Source organism: Macrosteles quadrilineatus, unplaced genomic scaffold (genome assembly GCF_028750875.1).
Source record: "Macrosteles quadrilineatus isolate MER2022 unplaced genomic scaffold, UCM_ALF_1.0 Scaffold_1__1_contigs__length_201487025, whole genome shotgun sequence".
Classification (NCBI taxonomy): Eukaryota; Metazoa; Arthropoda; class Insecta; order Hemiptera; family Cicadellidae; genus Macrosteles; species Macrosteles quadrilineatus.
Genome location: NW_026542594.1, coordinates 113,929,396 through 113,951,479, shown reverse-complemented (window position 1 = coordinate 113,951,479; position 22,084 = coordinate 113,929,396). Strand labels below are relative to the sequence as shown.

At 34.5% G+C, this 22,084-nt stretch overlaps 1 protein-coding gene across 1 annotated transcript in view; it reads left to right on the top strand.

Moving 5' to 3' along the window:
- Nucleotides 1-22,084, top strand: part of LOC128983493 (WD repeat-containing protein 3) — a 45,848-nt gene that overhangs the window by 5,422 nt on the left and 18,342 nt on the right. The window contains exons 2-7 of the mRNA XM_054402796.1: nucleotides 3,631-3,840; nucleotides 5,869-6,066; nucleotides 10,393-10,539; nucleotides 11,502-11,704; nucleotides 17,318-17,453; nucleotides 20,520-20,716. Of these exons, the coding sequence (XP_054258771.1) occupies nucleotides 3,631-3,840; nucleotides 5,869-6,066; nucleotides 10,393-10,539; nucleotides 11,502-11,704; nucleotides 17,318-17,453; nucleotides 20,520-20,716 (1,091 nt within the window). The remainder of the gene's footprint in view (nucleotides 1-3,630; nucleotides 3,841-5,868; nucleotides 6,067-10,392; nucleotides 10,540-11,501; nucleotides 11,705-17,317; nucleotides 17,454-20,519; nucleotides 20,717-22,084) is intronic.

Sequence of the window (22,084 nt, the reverse complement as noted above, 5' to 3'; positions counted from 1 at the left end):
ATGGCGACTAAAATTGTCTCACTTGGCCTTGAGAATGAGCCGCTCCCCACCACCCTCCTCCACTTGGCTGCCGGACGGTACTCGCTTGAAAACCGTCAGATATTTCTGCCGCTCCCTGTATATATACATATCTGTCGGTAAGCACGATAACTCGAGCAAAGATTATCCGATTTTGATGAAATTTGCTACAAATTATTAACCTACATTTATTCGAACGAGTTTGCGAACGAACCAGCATGATCGGACTATGGAAACGGGGGTTTATGGGGGGTTTTACTAACATTTTACATCAAAAACACTTTTATAACCTCCCTGTTGCAGCAAACCTAAGTACTCGTTAAACTAATTCTATTTAAATAGGAATAAATGTGATATTGTTAAGGAGACATTTTAGTGTAAATCCAAGCAGGCAAATGGAAAGTCTGCAGGTTTGCTGCGGCGGAGGTATGATCTTTTTATAATGTTTAAGCAGTTAAGTGACAAACAAGTGATTGTAAACAATTAGTTTGTAGTTCCACTTCACAGGATTGATCTATTGAAATTTCCTCAAACAACCCAAAAGGTTTTACTGCTACAGTAACCCCTCTTTAATCTGGACCTATTTCAAATCAAATCAAATCAAATTATCCTTTATTCATTTAGTATAGTGGGGAGAAGATTCTAAAGTTGAGGATTTATGTTTAGGGTATAAAAGGCAGCTTTTGTGTCGGGTATTATAATTATGATTGTCCGAATTAACAGAAAATTTAGAAATATTTTGTTTCATAAAAATTAATAAATTGTAGATATACAGACTGGGAAAAGTAAGGATATTATTGCTTTTAAATGTATTTTTACAAGAACCCCTAGCTTTGATAGAATAAATTGTTCTAATTATTCTTTTTTGCAATTTAAAAACTTTTTTATTTTTGTCGGAATTTCCCCAAAAAATAATTCCGTAATTGAGAATAGGATAAACATGTCCATAGTATACCATCATAAGAGTAGAAATATCAACTGATCTAGAAAGAATGAGAGTTACAAAATATGCTTTATTTAACTTTTTGATGACGTCTGTTATGTGAGTTTTCCAGGTTAATTTATGATCTACTGTTATTCCTAAAAATTTGGTGGAGTTAGCAAGGTTGCAAGATAGAGTGGTGTTTTCGTGTAAAAAATTGTTATTAAAATAATTTTTTTTAAAGTTCATTAAAAGAGACTTGGATTGATTTAGTAAAAGTCCATTAGCTTGAAACCAACTTTCCAGCTTTTGGAATTCTTGTTTTATAAGCTGTGGAAACATTGATTTATCTGGATGGGTGAAGATAGCAGAAGTATCGTCAGCAAACATAACCAATTTAGAATTTAAGGTCATGGGCAAGTCATTGACATAAACCAGGAAGAGTAAGGGTCCAAGAATGGACCCTTGAGGTACACCATCTGTGATTAATCTATAATCAGATTTAATTCCCAGTGACTGCAAATTTATACACTGTTTTCTGTTGGATAGAAATGAAACCAACCATTTACTGGTCCTGCCCGATATACCATAAAACTGCAACTTCCGAATCAGTATATTATGGTTTACACAGTCGAACGCTCTTGACAGGTCACAGAAGAGACCAGATACATTCTGCGACCTGTCAAGAGCATCCGCAACCTCAGATACAAAACTGAATATGGCATCTACAGTGCTTTTACCCCTTCTAAACCCATACTGATTCATGTTGAAGAGTTGACATTTATCAAGGTAATTATACAACCTATTAAAAACTATCTTTTCAAAAATTTTTGAGAATGTCGGCAGTAATGAAATGGGCCTATAATTAGTTAGTTCTTTTGGATTGCCTTTTTTTATAACTGTTATCACGTTTGAGAGCTTAAGTACATCCGGAAACACACCTGTATAGAGTGAAGTGTTGATTAAATGAGCAAGTGGGATTGAAATAAAAGATGAACATTGTTTTAAGATGAAGGGTGATATTTCATCCCATCCACACGATTTGGAAGGTTTTAATTCGTTAATTATTTGCTGAATTTCTTGAGGATCTGTAGTTTTGAAAGATATTAACATGGAATTAGGTCGGACCCCTTGTTGTAAAAAATTTATTGAGCTTTCAGGATCAGAATTAACATTTAGAAGTTTGCAAGTTTCTGTAAAGAATTTGTTAACATAATTTAACTGATTTTTTATGTTTACAGATTCGGATAAAAATGGAAATTTATCTATTTTACTGGCGGAAGTATTCGTTTCTGTTTTTACAATTTGCCAAGCAGTTTTAGTCTTGTTGACATTAAAGACTAAATCAATGTCATATGACATTGATAGATGTTTGTCATAAATCAATGACAGATTTATTAAAGACATTGCTTTATATGGACTGTCCTTTCACAGAAGATTGTAAGAATCAGTGGCGGCAATAGGGCCTGTGGTGGGGGGGGGGGGATCACGAGCTAGGGGGGCCCGTGAGCCTTGACGGGGATTTTTTGGGAAATATTACCGGGACACGGGCCCGCAATTCTATTTACTTTTATAGGCCGCTGACCAAATCAGATCAGTTCAAAATCGTTTTGCTTTGGAAACTGTTGATTTTTGTATAATGTAGAATTTTCGGAGCCGAGCAGAGCCTGGCCTACAAACTTGAGAGATCAAGCACAAAGTCAGAAAATCAAGCTCGAGCCTATTTTCTCAGTACTCAATGCAATAATGCCCAATTAAAAGTAAAAGCTTTTATGTCCGCGAGGATCACGCTCACAAAATTGAAAGATTAGGCCTATATTTTTGCCACAATCGCGTATATCAACGAGAACATTTCCCCGCAGGTGACGATGACGATGTCTCCGCGGCCACAGGAGACGTTCAATATTTTGCCTATTGCCGGAATAAGGAAGACGTTATTGACGTTTCTTTTTCCGCGAGCAAGATATTTAGGATTTTGCCACGATTGCGGAAAAAAATTATTTCCCTGTCGCCACAGGTCGCGGGAGATATTAGGGATTGGGCCGTGAACGCAGGAGACAACGATGTTGTTATCTGATGATGACATAGGTTTGGTTGCAATCACAATGTTTCTTCCATGACTACGGGAAGTATTCACGATTTTGCCACGATCATGGAAGACGATGATGACGCCTCGGTGCCTCGGTAGAAGCTGTGCCAAGCTTAAGTACAATTTAAGGCAGTAACTAATACGAGTGATATAATGTTTTAAAAGATTATTGGGAGAAGGGGGCCCAGCGATCAAACTTGCGGGGGGGGGCCTGCGGACTCTTTTATCGCCTAAGAATGTCAAAGTTAGGAATGGCCCATGTCAAATTTTCACTGATTCATATATTTCAGTACCTACCTACTGTTTTTTTAATTGAGAAATATTAGTCAAGTTTTTTTCTGTAAAATGTTGTTCATTGTATATAAAGAGGTACCTTAACCCCAGAATACCACTGTCTCTAAATAATATTAGCTTAGGCATAATTTCATTTAAACCATATTTAAACCAATCTTTTCAGATTCACGAGTGTTTACTGCATCATGAAAAGAATGATAATTATGTTTTTATTTTATCAACAGGGACATTTTCAGAGGCTAATTTTTCTACAGGCCTATATTAAATGATTCAAACTTTTATATTTAAATGATATTATCTTTTACAGAGGCTTGTGATTCCTGGTGAAAAACATGAAGTTACACAGCTTGCAGTCAGTCCTAACAAAGTGACTCTCATCGCGGGATATAGTGATGGTTCTGTCAAGACATTTAATCTGGAAAACGCTGAAAACCTGAACACATTCTCTGGCCATCGTTCAGCAGTCACCTGTTTTGCATTTGATTGTCACGGCCACAGAGTCGCATCTGGAGCACTGGTAAGGTCTAAAAATAAAGTAGGCCTAGGGTTTGTAAGCTAGGGAATTTTATCCGTTCAAATTCATATACATATAAAAGAAATGGTGGTAATTAAGGCTACTATTTTATTAACCCTAGATCTGGCGGTCATTTTATTCACCAGTGGCGGGTATATTTTGGCACTTTTGTAGTGGTATAATATATTTTGCCACAGAACATTTATTTGTGAATATAAGTACACACATATATATATTTTCTATTTCAGTGATGAATTTAGAATATAATAATATAAAAATATTCTTTTCCTAGCAATGCGTTTAGGCGTGGTAGCAAAAGGTTTGCAAATTTTGGGATTATGCAAATTAGAAATTTCAAATAAATGTAAAGTTTGTGTGAAATATGATTCCCTACGTAGAAATTTCTATGTTTTTTAAATACTCATAAAAATAAAATTATAAAAAAATTAATTCTTCATACATATTTTCTTTTTTGAAAAACTACCAAATTTCTTTTTGTCACGTAGGAAATAATAGAATGCGTCAACAAAAAATGAAATGATACTGTACAATAGGTAATAAAAAGATCTTTCTGAAAATATATAGTTATATTTAGTTGAATTCTAAAATGTCGGAGAAATTTACGTCAGAATGTAAAATTTTGAAGATTTTTTTACGAAAACATAATATTTATGACATTTTTAAAAACAAATGAAGTTTTTACAATCAACCTTATAGTTTCACAGGGAATTGTAGGGAATTTATTGTAGTTTCAGAATATGTACTAATATTGTATACAATTTATTTGACAATCACCAAAAACAGCTGTTTTTGTAGTCAGGTGACCAAAACTTTCCACCGCCAAAATCTATTTTGAACTCTCTATTTTTTCAAACTACCGTTTCTCGCTACATAATACTCACTCAATAATGTTTTATGCATGAAAATGAATCCTCAAAATCTCATCTTTCTAATGGTATAAGATTTATTGCGTTTTAAAACTGTTTTCATATTTTTATAATAGAAAAACCCGACCCATGTCATCTTGGTCTATAATCGACCAGCGCCACTGAGAACTCACGTTTTAGTGGTCGAAAATCGACCAGCGCCAGATAGAGGGTTAAAAATGCATTCAAAAAAGACCCACAGTTATTAATTATGTGTTAAAATATGTCTAGATATATGTGTGTCCGTTAGCAACAACTCAAATAAAACTGATTCAATTTTTATGAAATTTGGTACAAATGAAAAAAAAACGTGAAATCCCACGTTAATTTTAATGCAAACCAGGGCAAAAGGGTTTTATAGGGTAAAAATAGGGTTCACCTTTTTAAGCCTTCAAAACATAAAACTTAATGATTTCTTTCCAAACCATTTTGTAGAGCTTAATCTATACCTATAAAATGCAAAGCCCTGACTCACTGACTGACTCTTTGACTATACCTATGTTCCATTTGAACAAGTTCGCGAACCAGCATAATCGGACTATGAGAACAGGGGTTTATGGGGGCCTTTATGGAGTAAAAATTGGGTTTTCCCATTTTGACTCTAAAAACATAAAATGTCCAAATTTCTTTCCAAACCATTTTGTAGAGCTTAAAAAAGAAATGATTTTGTATATTGAAGCTTTGTTGTATGCCTAGCGGAGACAGACATAGCCTAATTAAAAAATGTTAGTTTAAATTCTCATCTGATGGAGAATAAATAAACTGTCTTTGTTTGCTTGTTTATGGATATTTTTTAATCAAATTTGGAAATTTTTAAAATTTTATAATAAACTATCAACATTTTAATAAAAAAAGTAAAAACATATCTCAATACCTTCCCTGTAGCAGCAAACCTAAGTGTTCATTAAAATTAATGTTGTTTAAATATAAAAAAATCTTACAATTCTAAGGGAATATTTTAATAGAAATCCAGCCAGGTAAATGGAAATTCACTTAGTCTTCAGGTTTGCTGCGGTGGGGGTATTTTATTAAGACCTACCCATAAAAGTTTTAACTGTATAGTGAATTTCAATGATTATTTATGAAAGGAATTTATTGTTTACAGGATGCAGAGATTGTTGTGTGGGACTTGGTGGCCGAAAGTGGACTAAGGCGTCTCAGTGGACACAAGGGTGTTGTCACACAAGTGCAGTTCTTTACTGACAAAGACATATTGGTCTCATCATCCAAGGACACATTTATAAAGCTGTGGGACGTTTCAACCGGACACTGCTTCAAGACGATTGCTGGCCATATTACAGAGGTGCTGATATTTTACTCCAATGAAGACTAATTCGTACTCAACCCATTTCTTTATAGTTTACATATAAAATATAAATCAGCAGTAACTGCCTTTCCAAATGTATGTAGACCCACAACTATTTAACCGACTAAATTTAATCTACTAAAAAGTTAAACTTACGAGCTTTTATTAGGCACGTAATCCATGTACGCTTAAAAATAAGTTGGTAACACTTAAAGATATTACGACTACGATCAGCTGGTACAGTGTATCCTATTTTTTTCAATGTTTGGATTTAACCTAACCTAAAAACGTGTTGTACAGTGTTTGAAAGACTAATTATTTATATGCTTTATAGTAAACTAGTTGCTCTGCCCGTGCTTCGCTACGGAGTGAAAATGCAGAAAATAATAATTTGGTTTTACTATAAGATACTATAAGCAACAGTTACAACACACTTACCAGGAAACATATCTAGGCAAAGGCTCAATTGTGCTTATTGGTTATTTAAATGGAGAACATATTACTATCACTTTATAATTATATAGTGTATTGCATTATACGCAAAATACTAATTCATTGACCACATGGCACCAAGAAACAATTCTCCTTGTAAACAAATTAAATTAAATAGCAGAACAGCATTTCTGACAACAGCTGGAGTTTCATAACAATGTTTGTTTACCATGTTAATCTTATGGAGAAATACTAAACTTTAAAAGGCCCTAGGGCCTCACTCTCTAATTATTTCCCTAAAAAGAAAGTTTCCTGCACAACTTCACGTTACGCTCTTTCCAATGACGCCGAAAACATGTCAATCGGTTGATTAGTTTCGGAGGAGTAATTGTCACAAAAAAACAATTAGCCACTTTCTGTGCTTTAATCAGTGCAAGGAAGGCCACTTTGTTAGGTTACTGTAAGGAAATAACTATTGTTCGTGTTATTTTCATTTCAGATGCATAATTTACAGAAATTTAAATCAAATAAGCATATAAAAAGAGTCTTGACAACAAATAAAAACCCCGATTTGTTTACTAACACAACGCTGTCTGTATCACTGTACAACCCCGATTTGTTTAATAACACAAAGCTGTCTGTATCACTGTACAACCCCGATTCTTTTACTAACACAAAGCTGTCTATATCACTGTACAACCCCGATTTTTTTACTAACAAAGCAGTCTGTATCACTGTACAACCCCGATTCTTTTACTAACACAAAGCTGTCTGTATCACTTTACAACCCTGATTTTTGTACTAACAAAGCAGTCTGTATCACTGTACATCCCCGATTCTTTTACTAACACAAAGCTGTCTATATCACTGTACAACCCCGATTTTTTTACTAACAAAGCAGTCTGTATCACTGTACAACCCCGATTCTTTTACTAACACAAAGCTGTCTGTATCACTGTACAACCCTGATTTTTTTACTAACAAAGCAGTCTGTATCACTGTACATCCCCGATTCTTTTACTAACAAAGCTGTCTGTATCATTGTACAATCCCGATTTGTATACTAACACAAAGCTGTATCACTGTACAACCCCGATTTGTTTACTAACACAAAGCTGTCTGTATCACAAATCGGGGTTGTACAGTGATACAGACAGCTTTGTGTTAGTCAGAGCCGTCTTTATAAAATGCGAGGCCTGGGGCAATACATAATTGCGAGGCCTTGTTTAACCAAGCTCACCGGGGGGTCTGGGGGGTACGGAGTACCCCCCTGCTGAGGGGGGGAAAATCTTTGTAAAATTATACTTGTAAAGTCGTCATTTTAAGCACTTTGATGAAAAAAAATGAATATTTTACACTCTGAAAATAGGCGTGAATATTATTGCTAATTACACATATTATTGTTCCAATTCCAAAGTGGATATCATAAATATTGCACACGAAATTCTTTACAATCATTAATAAAAAAAAATTAACACTTCTCCTTTACTGTGGATTGTGAATTGAATTAACACTTTGTAAATTAAACAAAGTGGCGGGACGACAATTAATAGTAAAAGCTTATAGGCTATCTTGTTTATTTATTTTTTGTCAAGTTAGGTTTATTGTGTTTTCGGCAGTTGGTCTGTAATTGTGGTTTTAAAGGTAAAAAAATATTACCTATAATTTTCAATGAGTTTTTAATAATAAATTAAAAGAGGTAGTATCATTACAGTGTAATTGATTCACAGTATTACTTTTTACTTTAATGAAAAATATTGTCATAGGTTTATGTTTATTGCAAAATGCGAGTAGTTTACAGTCAGTCTTATCCACGCTGATTATCCATTAAATCCAGTAAACATTTACATCTGTAAATAAATTGAACTTAATTAATAATACAATAGAAGTTTAATGGCACCAGTACCAGTAAGAGTAAGCGTATGACTCACTCACATTCACCGGGGTGGCTCGGTGGCTGCCGTGAGGCTCGGGTTCCGTCATCGCCGCCGAGCTGTCAAACGTTGTTTGATATTCTTTTGTGTTTTAAATGTCGTTCGTAGGTTTTTAATCGATACAACAATTGATATAGGCGAATTCATAATAAATAAGACATATTTTAGGCACATGTATCTGTCTGTCCTTTATTTTTTTATTTTCATTCCAAAACATTAACTTATTTCTAGCGATAGTAAGGCATCGGCGGGCAGGCCTCGCCGGGCAGGCCTCGCTGCGCAAGGCCTTCTCCGGCGCGAGGCCTGGAGCGGCCGCTCCACTCGCTCCACCCTAAGGACGGCGCTGGTGTTAGTAAACAAATCGGGGTTGTACAGTGATACAGACTGCTTTGTGTTAGTAAAAAAATCGGTTGCTGTACCGGTTTGAGTGGCATTTCAAAAGGCTTTTCATGGTTACTTTGAAGAACAACATTGCACTTAATAACTGTCAGGGCAGAGCCCTAGTTGATTATTAAAATAAAAGCTGACTATGCCTTTAAGCCTGTGGTTATATTGGCTCTACTCAAGAAAAAAATCATCTCAATTGGTCATGTAGTTTTCTCTTTATTGACATACCCTAAACATTCATATCTATAATATTAGTTCCTTCCAACCAAGTCAATGACTTGATCAGTAATGCACTAACATTATTAACACGCCAATTCGTTTCCCAGAAGTTTCTTTGGGGTAAAAGAAACACAATAGCCTAGTTTTTTAAATACAAATTTTGGATTAAGTCAATAAGTTAATGAATTATGCACTTAAAAATAAAATCGCCCTATTCGCACAATACTACAAATTATTTATTAAAAACATAAACACAACTTAACAGTTCTTGTTGTGTATCACAGCTTGTTGCTGCTTAGTTCATTTGAATATTGCAGAAACCCCATAACCAACTTTTGCAGTTGTGTGATTTCTGCACCAAACAACGTATTTCAATTTGTAGCCTACATCAATATACTAAAAAGTAAAAATCGAAAAAAAAATTGGTAATTGGGTTTCTAGAATAAACGATTCAAATTAGCTGTTGTCATACATCAAACAAAAAATTAATAGTGCTGCACCCTGTTAGTAAACCTTGTATTGTAACTTTATAATGCTATTGAACATTATAGAACCAACTTGTTTAACTGAAACAGCTGTTAAGATTCATTAATTCCTTTAAATATACTCATAAGGTTAAAATGGGAAACTCCAGAGCCACTGGGGTGGAGCCCGAAGTCTGATCAGGTCAAAAACTACTTAGTTTTCCTATTTAAGAGTCCTTGTAGGCTAGAGGCCATCTCGGATAATTTAAAATTATTATAACATGAAATAGTTAAAATAAATGAATAATGGATAATTTATTAACTGATAAAATTACTGGAGTGATCTTAAAAGTCACTAGAATCCAAACTCTGATAATATTAATCATCTATTGTTGGTAAGCATCTCCTTATGCCTTCTAAATTAAATCATAACAAATAACAAATCTTCTGGTTATATATATGAAACATAAATATACTTTACAACAACTCCTTCCAAGACAAAATGAAAAATAATAAAAATATATATATATTGAGACAGAGGGAGGAATTTGTTTATAGATCTAATTTTGCTGGCATTCTGCAGGTTCTTTGAGAGCGTCGAATGACAGCATCTGATAGTGTGTCATTGTTTGTAGTAACAGGGATATTGGTTGATGAACATTTAGGAGATATTGGTCTGATATGTGATGATGGAGATTTTGCTGCATCGTCATGTTCTAATGTTATCTCTTTAGGGTGTGAATAGATTTCTCTTGGAAATTTTACAGTGGTATCATCCTCTTCTTCCTCCGATGATGGAGATTTTGCTGCATCGTTATGTTGTGACCTTTTTAAAACTTGTAACATTTGATTTAAGAAATTACAGCAATACTTTGATAATTTTTTAGGTATGGGGTCTCAGTTTGGTCCGTGATGATGACTTTATTGTGGCTGGCAGTGCAGATACTGAAATGCGGGTGTGGCAAGTATCTGAAATTAAACAAGAAGAAGGTAACAAAGAAAACCAAACCATAGATGACTGCTCTAGTAAACTGGTAAGAAACTACTTTTTACCAAATTTCATTTTACTCAATTGAATCACTGAGAACTATTGCAACACATACATAAGTACTAGATGATTAGAGGAAGAATGTAAAATGAAGAGATGATAGCACGTGACCTGGTCAAGACCAGCTTAATTTTTATCCAGGATTATGTTTATGTGCTTAGTGGGCATTTTGGGTATTTTCAAAGAGAAATACCCGAAACTACCTATAGTACACATTTTAAGGGAAACACAAACACCACACAATAAGGGAAACTAGTGGTCGTCCAGTGGTCAAAAACTCGAGAAAAATTGTAATGTACAGGCTTTTCTATTTTCACCACACGCTGTAAATAAAACATGTGATTGTAATTTCTTCCATTTGTTTTGATTTTAAGTTTATACTTTGTTGTTGTTTCATCACCAGAATGGCAACCCATAAGGCCCATGTTAATAAAAAAATCCAATTAATTGTTTGTGCTTTTTTAGCTTATTGCACATCTACAGGAAAATATCTTTCTAACAGTATGCGTAGATTGTCTCTGTGATTCACACTAGCTGAGAAAAAAGGTTTTAAAGAATCATGCTTGCCTATTAATATATAGATTACAAAACTGGATCGACAATTCTGCCACCCAGCCGTATTAAACCATACCCTACATTGACTACCCTACATTGACACTTTTTGTTAATCAATGCCTTTTTGTTGCAACTTGAAATTCTTAACTAATTAAAATAATTCATTGATGAATTAAAAATTTTATGATAAAACGTGTTCCGGTGATTGAATAGAACCCTTGTTTTTATATTTACTCATAGAAAAGCAGGCTACAAAATATACCATTTAAATAATTTCAGTAAAAAGATTTGTATTTTGGAATCTACAAAATTTTTCTATGATTTGAGTTTTTCTTTATGTACCTAATAATCGTTATCTTGATATTATAAATATTGTGTTATTTTCCATTTTAGTCTCTGCTGACTTGTGCCAAGGCAGGTTCGATCCTACGCACAGGCAAAGGCAGAGTATTCTCACTCGTGAGTGATCCAAACAAATCGGTGGTGGCTATACATGGCAATGACAACATTGTTGAACTCTTCCAGTTTTTATCTCAAGAAGAATCTAAAATAAAACTAAAGAAAAGGTTAAGGAAGGAAAATAAAAAAGCAGCCAGGTAATCCAAGCATTAGTAGGATTAGTACATTTCACTTTATAAAATAATAATGTAGGTAGCCATTTTAAAATTCATAAAAAAATATGATTATCCATTTAGTGTTAGAACAAATTAACCCAGCCTCTTTGCAGCATATAGTACAATAAGAGAACCTAAGAGAAATGGCTTGCAATTGGTGTTGATGCATCACTTCTAGCCAAACACAATCGAAACAAAGTTAATTTTTGGATATCATAGAACTAACTCCATTGGACTTTAAAGCTATATATCAAAATATGTAGAAAAAAATATGTATGTTTATATGTAGGGTGAATCACGTAAGTTATCCACTATTGATTTCATACCAACCGTTGGTGTATAATTATTATTGATGAAATGGAATTTTTGCCCTCCAAACCAACCCCTAGGAATAAAGTTTAAATATTTTAAATGTTTTTTTAATGCAGGACGTACCAAAACCATAGGTTTACTAGTTTAAATCTCACAACTGTAAAATCTTATCTTACTAATATTATAAATCTGAAAGTTTGTTTGTTTGAAGTTCACGCATTAACTACTGGACGGATTAGGCTGAAATTTGGCATGATGATAGCTCACATTCCCGATTAACATATAGGCATATTCTTATCTCAAAAATCTTTTCGGGCTCCGCCCCAGTTGCCCTGTAGTTCCCCATGTTAACCTTATGAGTATTCATATTTAAAGGGAATTAAAGAATTTAGTCAGCTGTTTCAACTAAAAAAGTTGCTTCTATGATATGCAAAAGTTATAAGAATTACCAACAGGGTGCAGCACTATTATTTTTTTTGCATTTATGAAACAGCTAATTTGAACTCAGCAGCAACAAAAAACTGTGATATGCAATAAGAACTGTCAAAGTAGGATTGTTTACAGTTATGTTTAATTTCATGAATAATTTGTGATATTTTGTGAATTTTTTATAAGTTATTTTTCTTTATTGTTAAGGTGAAGTGGTAGAACATTATGGCTATGGTAGATACCGTAAATTTAAAGAAGCAAATTTTATCAAACTGTGTCCTCCCCCATTGAAAACGCAAAGCTTGAGTATAACTGTAATAAGCATTTTATACTTATGCCAACCCCGTACGAAGAACGGGTACTCTGCTAGTATAAACATTTGTTGTGTTATACATTATTTTGAAGCTCTAGGCCTGCAATACAAACGTTTTGGTGGAATCAGATTTGTTTGACTATTTTTATTAGTTAAAAAATTGCAGTTCTTTTTGTAAAACATGTGTTTCTATTTTGAATATCCTTTATTTTCTTGCAAAAATAGACATCTGTACTCTAATTACAATTACAATTGCATTCCCTACAAGCTAAGCTTTAATTTAATTTACAATATTACAATAATATACCAAAAACAAAAATTGTCAAAAAATTACTTTTTGAAAATATTTTAAACTGAAAAATCTATATAAATAAAATTACAGTTTTGTCTGTATATTGCTTAGAATCATGCAGTTTTTATTTATTTTTACGTTTCATAGCCTAAGAAAGCTGAAACGAGTCTTATATCAATTTCTGTCTGTCTGTTTGTCTGTCTGTCCATTCTGTCATTCTGTCTGTGACGCCAAAATGACATTTTACGCGGCCTACTCCTAGAAAACTAGAGTACTGATCAAGGTTCAAATCATTTTTCTGTATTTACTGGATTGGTGAGAGTGTCTTTGGCTATAAAAACGTGGCCTCGCTTTTTTGAAAACAAAATAACAATCCATCAAAAACCCAATTTTGTTTGATTTTTGTCAAATTTGCTCCCAATGTTCACTATTACATTTCATGAAATAACGATCAGCTGTTTGGATTAGTTCTCACTTCTAGCTGTCACTGATATGTTTACATTAAATACTGTTTACAAATACCGCAACCATTTCCAATCAAGTTTTGTAAGCTCATCCAAACTAAGTGAGATTAAAAACGTCGTGACTTACTTAACCGGTTTAATTAATCGCAAGTGCAACGATTGTTCTTGAGTTTTTATAACTGGGGAAAAGACTGTGAATCAGTGTTGTAAAGTGCTGGGAAAATTACATTTTTTAATTCATCGTCACCAATAGCTTACAAAAAAGGTTTCTATTCATTGACGGCACTTCAAGGAGAGTTGTGTAAAGTGCAAAGTAAAAAATAACAACTGCAGTGGGTGATCGTGGATGTTGCTGCGATCTTGGAAGATCTTTCTGATTTTACTGTGATCGTAACAGAGGTTTAACTTACAGATGTAGCTAAATTCACTTTTACAATGTGTCACTTTTGGTTTCTACTTACCTCTTTGTGCTGCAATCGCTGGACCATAGCGCAAATCTTGGCCCATAGCCCATCTCTTGGATAGGCCCTACGTAGGCCTAATCATTGACAACCATATTTCGACAACAATATCGGCAATTTTCCCTAGAATACATAGCCTTCCTACTTGGGAAGTAAAACTAAAGTAAAGATTTGTACGGTTTTTGTCACATTTCCTCCGAATGTTTGCTAGATATACCGATCATCGTTTAGAGATAACGTAATCTTTTAAATAAGAAACCTTTGTTCGGATAAAGGTGGTTTCTTCAAAACTTAAAAAAAATCCAAAACCAAGGGAGAGTAATAAATTCGGTACTGATACCACATCAAGTGAAAGATATTTTGAGCAAACCATCATGAATTTTTAAAGCTTTAGGTTGTTAACGTATCAATGTTTTGTGGCCTGTGTATTTATTTATTTATATATTTGCCAACGGATTCACACCTATAATACAGTTTGATTACATGGACAGTTTGAAATGGTTGTAAGTACTATAGTTTTTTTCTTAACTGTAAACGTTGGTTTTTGGTACTGGTACTTTTCCTTAGAACCAGTAAGAATCATTGTTAGGTACAAACACAACACTATTTACAACTTACTTATTAGTGGTGCACCTTATTTATACATATATATATATATATTAAAGAGGTTGGCGGCCTCTTTTAACCTTGCATTTGCCCGTCTACATAGACTACAGATCTGTGTGTGGAATGGGATTTCTTATTAAATTTAATTGATGCCTTACCTACTGTACAGTGGCAGATTCAGAGTGGGGCAAAGGGGGCGACCGCCCCCCCCCCCCCCTCGGGCATACATAATATATTTTTAGCAAATTTCCCTATAGGGAAGTAGCTATTACCGTAGGTCACCTAGGCCCGGGACCGATTTACTTTTTCATTTTGATGTCCTCAGAGGCCAAAAACACCATTCGCTCAAATTTTTATATATGTATCCATCCGCACAATAACTTGAGTAATTTTTGTCAGATTTTGATAAAATTTGGTTTGAAGGTGCAAGGCGGGATAAACTTAAATGAGTTCGCGAACCAGCATGATCGGACCATGGGAACGGGGTTTAACGGGGGGTTTTATGGGGTAAAAATGGGGTTTTCTCATTTTTCACCCTTAAAACACACAATTTATAAATTTTTCTCCAGACCTTTTTAAAGAGCTTAAAAAACAAATAATTTAGTATACCAAAATGTATTTGTACAATAATTGGTTACGGAGAAAATTCAAAAAATTGTTATTTAAAATTCCCATGTTATTCTTATGGAGAATATTATAATATGTTGTAGTTGGCTTGTTTATGGATAAATTTTGATCAAACTTGGCGTTTTCATTTATTTCATACTAAGCTATTGATAATTTAATAAAAAACACACTTTATTAGTTTCTCTGTAGCAGATAATCTAGGTACTCGTTAAACATAAATGTTAATTTAATAGATTAATAATTAAAAATCAATCCAGACGAATGGAAATTTGCTAAGTCAGCAGTTTTGCTGCAGCAGGGCTATTTTTACTGCATGTAATACAGTAGTGCATACAAATTGCATAAAATAATTTGCCACACTAACTTTGAACAAAGAAATGGTATAAAACTGCCATTTTGGAGACTTAGTTTACACAAATTTTTCGGGTACCCTCCAGACCCCCCGGTTGGCCCCGCCCTTGTAACTGTTCTAGATCCGCCACTGCTACTGTATAATTTTTGCGTTTTCTGTCTGGACTCCAAAATGTTAGTTTATGCTACGAAAATGATAAAACAATAGTGAAAGATTTTTTTAGCAAACCATCATGAATTTTTAAAGCTTTATGTTGTTAACTTATCAATGTTTTTGTGGCCTGTGCAACTGATTTACACCAATTTTACAGTTTGATTAGGCCTAAAGTATGATTATCATAAAATTAGATGACACTATCAAACCTTTCAAATAATTATTTTGTTTGGTTAATTTTTTTTGTTAAAGCGTAGCAAATCCCCTAACTCAATTCTGTATTTGTGTGTGTATGTCTTAGTAACGCATTTACGTCCTTATTTCTCAGTGTTTGAGGAAAATACAAGAGCACCTTTGTTAATGAAAATTTCAACCCGAATAAAGTGTGCAGTAGTGAGGTTGAGGTAGTATTTTAACTAATTTTAACCAGTGTGAAAAGTAACTTAGTTTGTCAGCATATCTGAAAAAAATTCACACTAAATATGCAAACCAACTCCTGTTCTGAAAATAAGAAGGTTTCAACTTACTACAAGATTCCCTTACGTAAAATGGGCACACAGCTAGTATTGAATATTATCATTTATATGTCAAATATAGTATGTCAAATAGCATATAATATGGCTATTGCAAGCCGTTTCTCTTACACTACTTAAGTTACTTGTACTAAATCACAACAGCTATTTTTGTATTAAGAGCACAAAGTACGTCATTGCTGGCTCGAGAACTGTAAGCTGAGTGCGGTTATACATTCAAGAGTGGCAATTACTATTTGTGCTCATAATACACACACAATTTTTTCTACTACCATAATTAACTTATCAAATGCAGATTACATTTTTCTTTTTAGTTATATATATAATTTAATTTAGGTTATGTTTTTTTAGGTTATGTTATATGCTTACCGGTTGTTAACGTACCTGATCCGCAGCTGTGTTTGGTGTAAAAACACCAACAGTATAATCAGCTGATTAGGGAGCAAGAATGTTCCATTCCCACTCTAGAGTGTAAATGAGCTATTTTGCGTACTGTTCACAGGTGTGGCAATGTTATCCTTTCCATGCAGTGGTAGGAAATAGCTATTTACATTACAAGTGTAGTAAGAGCGTTTTTACATCACGCAGGCCGCTCGTTGCATAATTTACCTAAGTGATGTAAACACGCTCTTGCGTAACGCGTAACGTACAAGATTTTACCTGACCCGACAATATATATGGGTTTAAGTACAATATTTTTCATTATCCATTTCACTCGTCTTCTAACAGTAACGTTCTTTTACAAATAAAAGCTAGGTTAGGAAAATACTTTAAAGCATAACAATAACATTCAAGCCCACAGCTGATTTCTAGCGTTGAACGTCGTTGGCTCCATAGAGGTATATTTTTTAAGTTAAGCACTCAATGTTATTTAAATGGGTTTCTTTACATCACCGAGTGAGTTTTTGATACTTTACATCACTCGAGAAGTAAGGAAGTTGTATACATCACGCTTGGGATAGGGAAGATTAACATGACGGGTTAGGTAAAATATGTTACTCAATGGTTTTATACCAGTTTCTAAAAGTTTTAATGTGATGAATTGCTTTGTAGCTCTGGTGAAGACAAGAAAGATGTCACTAGTGCAGCTGTCAGCCTAAAGGACGTTGTGAGGAGGTTACCTGTCATAAAGTGCTCAGCCAAAGTAAAATCTGTACATTTAGTATTAGGAAAGGGATATCAGTTAAGGGTAAGTGAAATGTAATTACTGAAGTCATATTTATTTAATAAGTTCACTTATATTGAACACCATTAAATTTGGTTTTAATTCCTTCTAAATCAGTTCTAAAGTTTACAGTACACTTTGCAGTCCATGAATAGATTGTTTTACTAATCCTTATACTGTATATAATTCTGTAAGACAACATTTTTACCAGAAAATTGTGGATGTCTGGTAAGTTGCTGAAAAGTGGGAGGGGTCTTAAATTAAAGGTCTTAACCCCAGGGACACGGGAAAAATAGCAGAATTCCCATAAAGTTACCAGAAAACAAGATATGACATAAAATATCCACCATAAGAAAAGCATGGGGACGGAAAAACATCTGCATTCTAATCAGATGTTACTTATTTATTTGCAATAGTTGCATTTATTCCAAAAGTCAATGTTGTTAAATAATGTTTCAAAATGAAATGCATTTAATTTTGTATGTAGCTAAAATCTGTTGTATAAACAACAGAACAGACAAAGTTCTTAAATATCAGCATAGGTCGAGTTTGGTATCTAATTCAAGGTCAGTTAGTAGAATCAATGAATACAGGACCTTATAAGAAGCAAAACCGCCGTATTAAAAGACGCGACACTACGAAGATTGCTGCTAGCGATAGTTGACGAAGGTTTGGCTGGCGACGCTAGCGCTTCTTACAATAATCCTACATTTTTTATGTTCATAGTTGTATGTTGCTATTTAAGAACTTTGTCTGTTGTTAAGGTTATTGTTGTGTTAATGGAATGTTTGACATGAAATAAACTCATTGACTAAATAATAAACGATTAAAGATTAAATGGAAAACTTTTGCTTTGTTTTTATTTCAAAACATATGTTAGTTAAAGATTGATTCTATTTTTCTTTTTGCATATTTACTAACATTTTTAATTTGAGATTTATTGTAGTGTTTAATCAATACTAGAGATCGAAAACTCGACCAAAAATATGTAATGTACAGGCATAGACTAACCAACACAAGTAGACTTCTCATCCCATTGTAAATTTTGAAGCTCGTTTTTCATGTCTAGTTCATGTACGCCACACTAGTTGCTAGTGTCGACGAAATTTTGTTTCTATTATTTTAGGGTCAATTTCTTGATTTGTGCTTTACTGTTTGGTTATATAACTTGGGGACAGGTTATTGTTTATGATTAGATCGTATTATTTGGTTAAACGAGGTTTTAAATGGCTGTAATAACGGGAAACAAATTGTAGACAAAACACCTCTACAGAAAACCGTACAGAACTAACAATAAAATTGTCTTCAGCTGTTCCATAAGGATGAGAAATCTACTAAGGGAGTATGTTTTATCTATCGTACAGGCTTCTACTATCTTCACCCCACACTGTAAATAAAACATGTGATTGTAATTTCTTCCATTTGTTTTTTGATTTTCTGTTTATATTTTGTTGTTATTTCGTCACCAGGATGTCAACTCATAAGGCCCATGTTATATTTTTATAAACTTTAAATTATTTTTTTCTTTTTGTGCTTATTTTCGAGCCTATTTGAATTTAAAAAGGGATTCTGCACATCTACAGGAAAAGTATCTTCCCAACAGTATGCATAGATTTTCCCTGCGGGGCACACGAGCTGAGAAAAAAGGTTTTAAAGAAACATGCTTGCCCATTAATGTATAGATTTTGTATGAAGTGGAATAACCTCAACGGCCAGTTGAACGGCCGTGAAAGTGAAAATCCAACCAGGTAAATGTATATTCTCTAATCTGCAGGTTAGCTGCAGCGAGGGTATTTTCTAAATCAGGAAAAAGAGTTTAAGTTTGCCGTTTGGAGACCAGAGGGGAGCTCGTACAACATTGGGCAGAAGTACTTAAGCCTCAGTCTAGATAGTGAAGCATGAGACTTCCATGGCAGGTTCTGCAATGAGAGACCTCCACCTGGCTACTGAGAAACAAGAGCCTTGTGCAACATACAGCAAATTGTGATCCTGCAAACAGTATCCACCATTTTGGCCTGTCAGGGATTGGATAGGTCCCGAGTGTTACTTGCACTAAATGCGTCAGGGCATTTCATTATGGGCCTTCAGGTTTTGTACCTGCTGGTTCCAGGTGGAGTGACGCTTAACCAAGTAGCCGGTATCCTTGGTTAGGATTGAGGGGCAACCCTCTTTCCGAAGAGTTGCTTCGGCAGCCGGTGAGCCTGATGACCTTAAGTCATACGCCCATGGTTTGCCAAGGTTGGTGCGTAAGCTCCGGCCTACACCATGGGGCCCGGGTATGTTTAATTATAGGTACAGGGTTGCAGTTGAGGGGTTTCGGCTCTTTCGACAAAAAAAAATGGAAATGGAAAAAAAATGGAGTATCCACCATTGTCATCTGTGCTGCAGCTTTGTATGGATGGAAGGACATGTTCATAACCTTTTCATAGAATGAATTACAGAGTTCTGTTTTTATCTTATACTAGCTGGCCCGACAGACGTCGTCCTGTCCTAATGTGGTTTTATGTCAATGCTCGTTCATTTTCAAGATGAGCTCGTTAGCTCATTCGCTACACTAACTCACCTCCAGGTTGTAGTTCGCTCACTCGACTTTTGGTTGCAAATTAGCTGTTGGCATAAAAAAAATAACAGTGCTGCACCCTGTTGGTAAACCAAATTGTTTAGTTGAACCAGCTGTTAAGATTCTTTAATTCCATTTAAATATGAGTACTCATAAGGTTAACATGGGAAACTCCAGAGCCACTGGGGCGGAGCCCTTTTGACGAATCTGCACCAAACTTCACACAAACCATCCTTGAATAACGCTTAGTAATGCCTGAAAGTTTCATTACAATCTGTCAAGCGGTTTCGGAGTTAATAAAGGACAAACAAACATACATACATTGGTTTTTATAGATATAGATTCATCAAAGTAAGCAGACACATTTCTGCAATTAATGTTGACAATTTTGATGTGTATACATTTGGCATCCTGTCTGGCCAACAACACAGTGGAGCTGCATGGAATGACCTTGGAAAGTAGCAGCAAGCAGACTGAGACACATTGCTGCTAGTGGCCACCACTCTGATGTGTGTTTGATGTGTATACAGGTGGCAGCTTGTCTGGCCAACAACACAGTGGAGCTGCATGGAATGACATTGGAAAGTAGCAGCAAGCAGCCTGAGCCTACCAGGCTGAGACACATTGCTGCTAGTGGCCATCACTCTGATGTAAAAGCTGTAGCCTTCAGCTCAGACAATCTGGCAATAGTGTCAGGTAGCGGAGATCAGATTAAAATGTGGAACAGGTAATGTCTTGATATACCTAAAAAGGTCTAGATGTTGTATTAATTGTGAAAAAAATTACGAGTATTTTATTTTTTGTACAAAATAATAATCAATATATTATTTGTTTACATCAAGGTTGTTGCCTTGAAAATAGTAGTCCTCATTAGAGATTATGCACTTGTGCCAGTTTCTTCCAATCCCCTAAACAATCCCTAATTTTAGAGATAGTCTTAAGTAGGGATGGACCAGACTGGATTTTAAGTTCAAGACAATATTTTTTTTTATTACCTGTCATGCAGACGTTAGCAAAAGTAGCAATAGTGTTAACATGTTTTGGCGAGATGCCATCGTCAGACACTTCATTCCAGGGAATAAATACATTGAATCCGCTAGATTAGCTTTGCTAGTTTTAAAAATACAAACAAACACACGTTCAACACACGACACATTAAGATATGATAATACATAAAATAATTTTTGTATAAAGATAGGCCTGAGTCCCTTTCTGTTCACGTGCTGGTAATGTTGTGTTTCCGGGCCTAGAACTATTATTATTGTTATATAATTACAATAGAATACAGAAGGGATATAACATGGATCATATCCTCTACACAAAACAAAATGTTAATGCAATCCATTCAGCCTACACTAAACTGAGCAAAATAGAACTAAATCAAACTAAATATTAGGGGTCTGCGGCACAGAAAATTTAAGGTCGGTACGGTTCGGCACGGTACAATATTTTGTACCTCGGTTCTCGGTACAAAATCGGTACGGTACGCGGCTACCCGTATTTTTGCGGTTTTCTTCTCAGAACTGTATCTAAACCATTATTTTTAACTTTAATACATAGACATTAATATGAAAATGGATATTATCCTACATTCATGGTTTTCTAACAACAATTACTGTACCACATATTATTAAAACAAAACCTTTTATATTTTGAGTTGTTTTTGTCTCTGGATCACAGAACAAACTATAAAAGGTATAAAATTACCTGAGTACTGCCAGAGTGATCCTGTTGGTCAACCAAACCAAACCAAACCAAGCCAAACCTTTTACTACTACGAGGATTGTGTCAAGAAAAATCACAGTTGAGATAAAGGCTTTACCTATTTTACTCTGAGATACTTTGAATAACCATGATAAAGTAGTTTAAAAATAGGATAAGAGTTTTTATGAATAAACATGTTTGAAACATTTATTGACAAGATAATTTCACAAAACTGGTAAATTATTTCCAACCAACACAATGTCTAGTTGTTTTTTTTTAATTTTAAAAACATATAAAAGCATTCAGTAGAAGACAGTGTAGTTTTGCCAGCTGTTCACAGCAGATGACAATGGAAAACTTGAGGTTATGATGAAGTAATGGCAAAGACCAT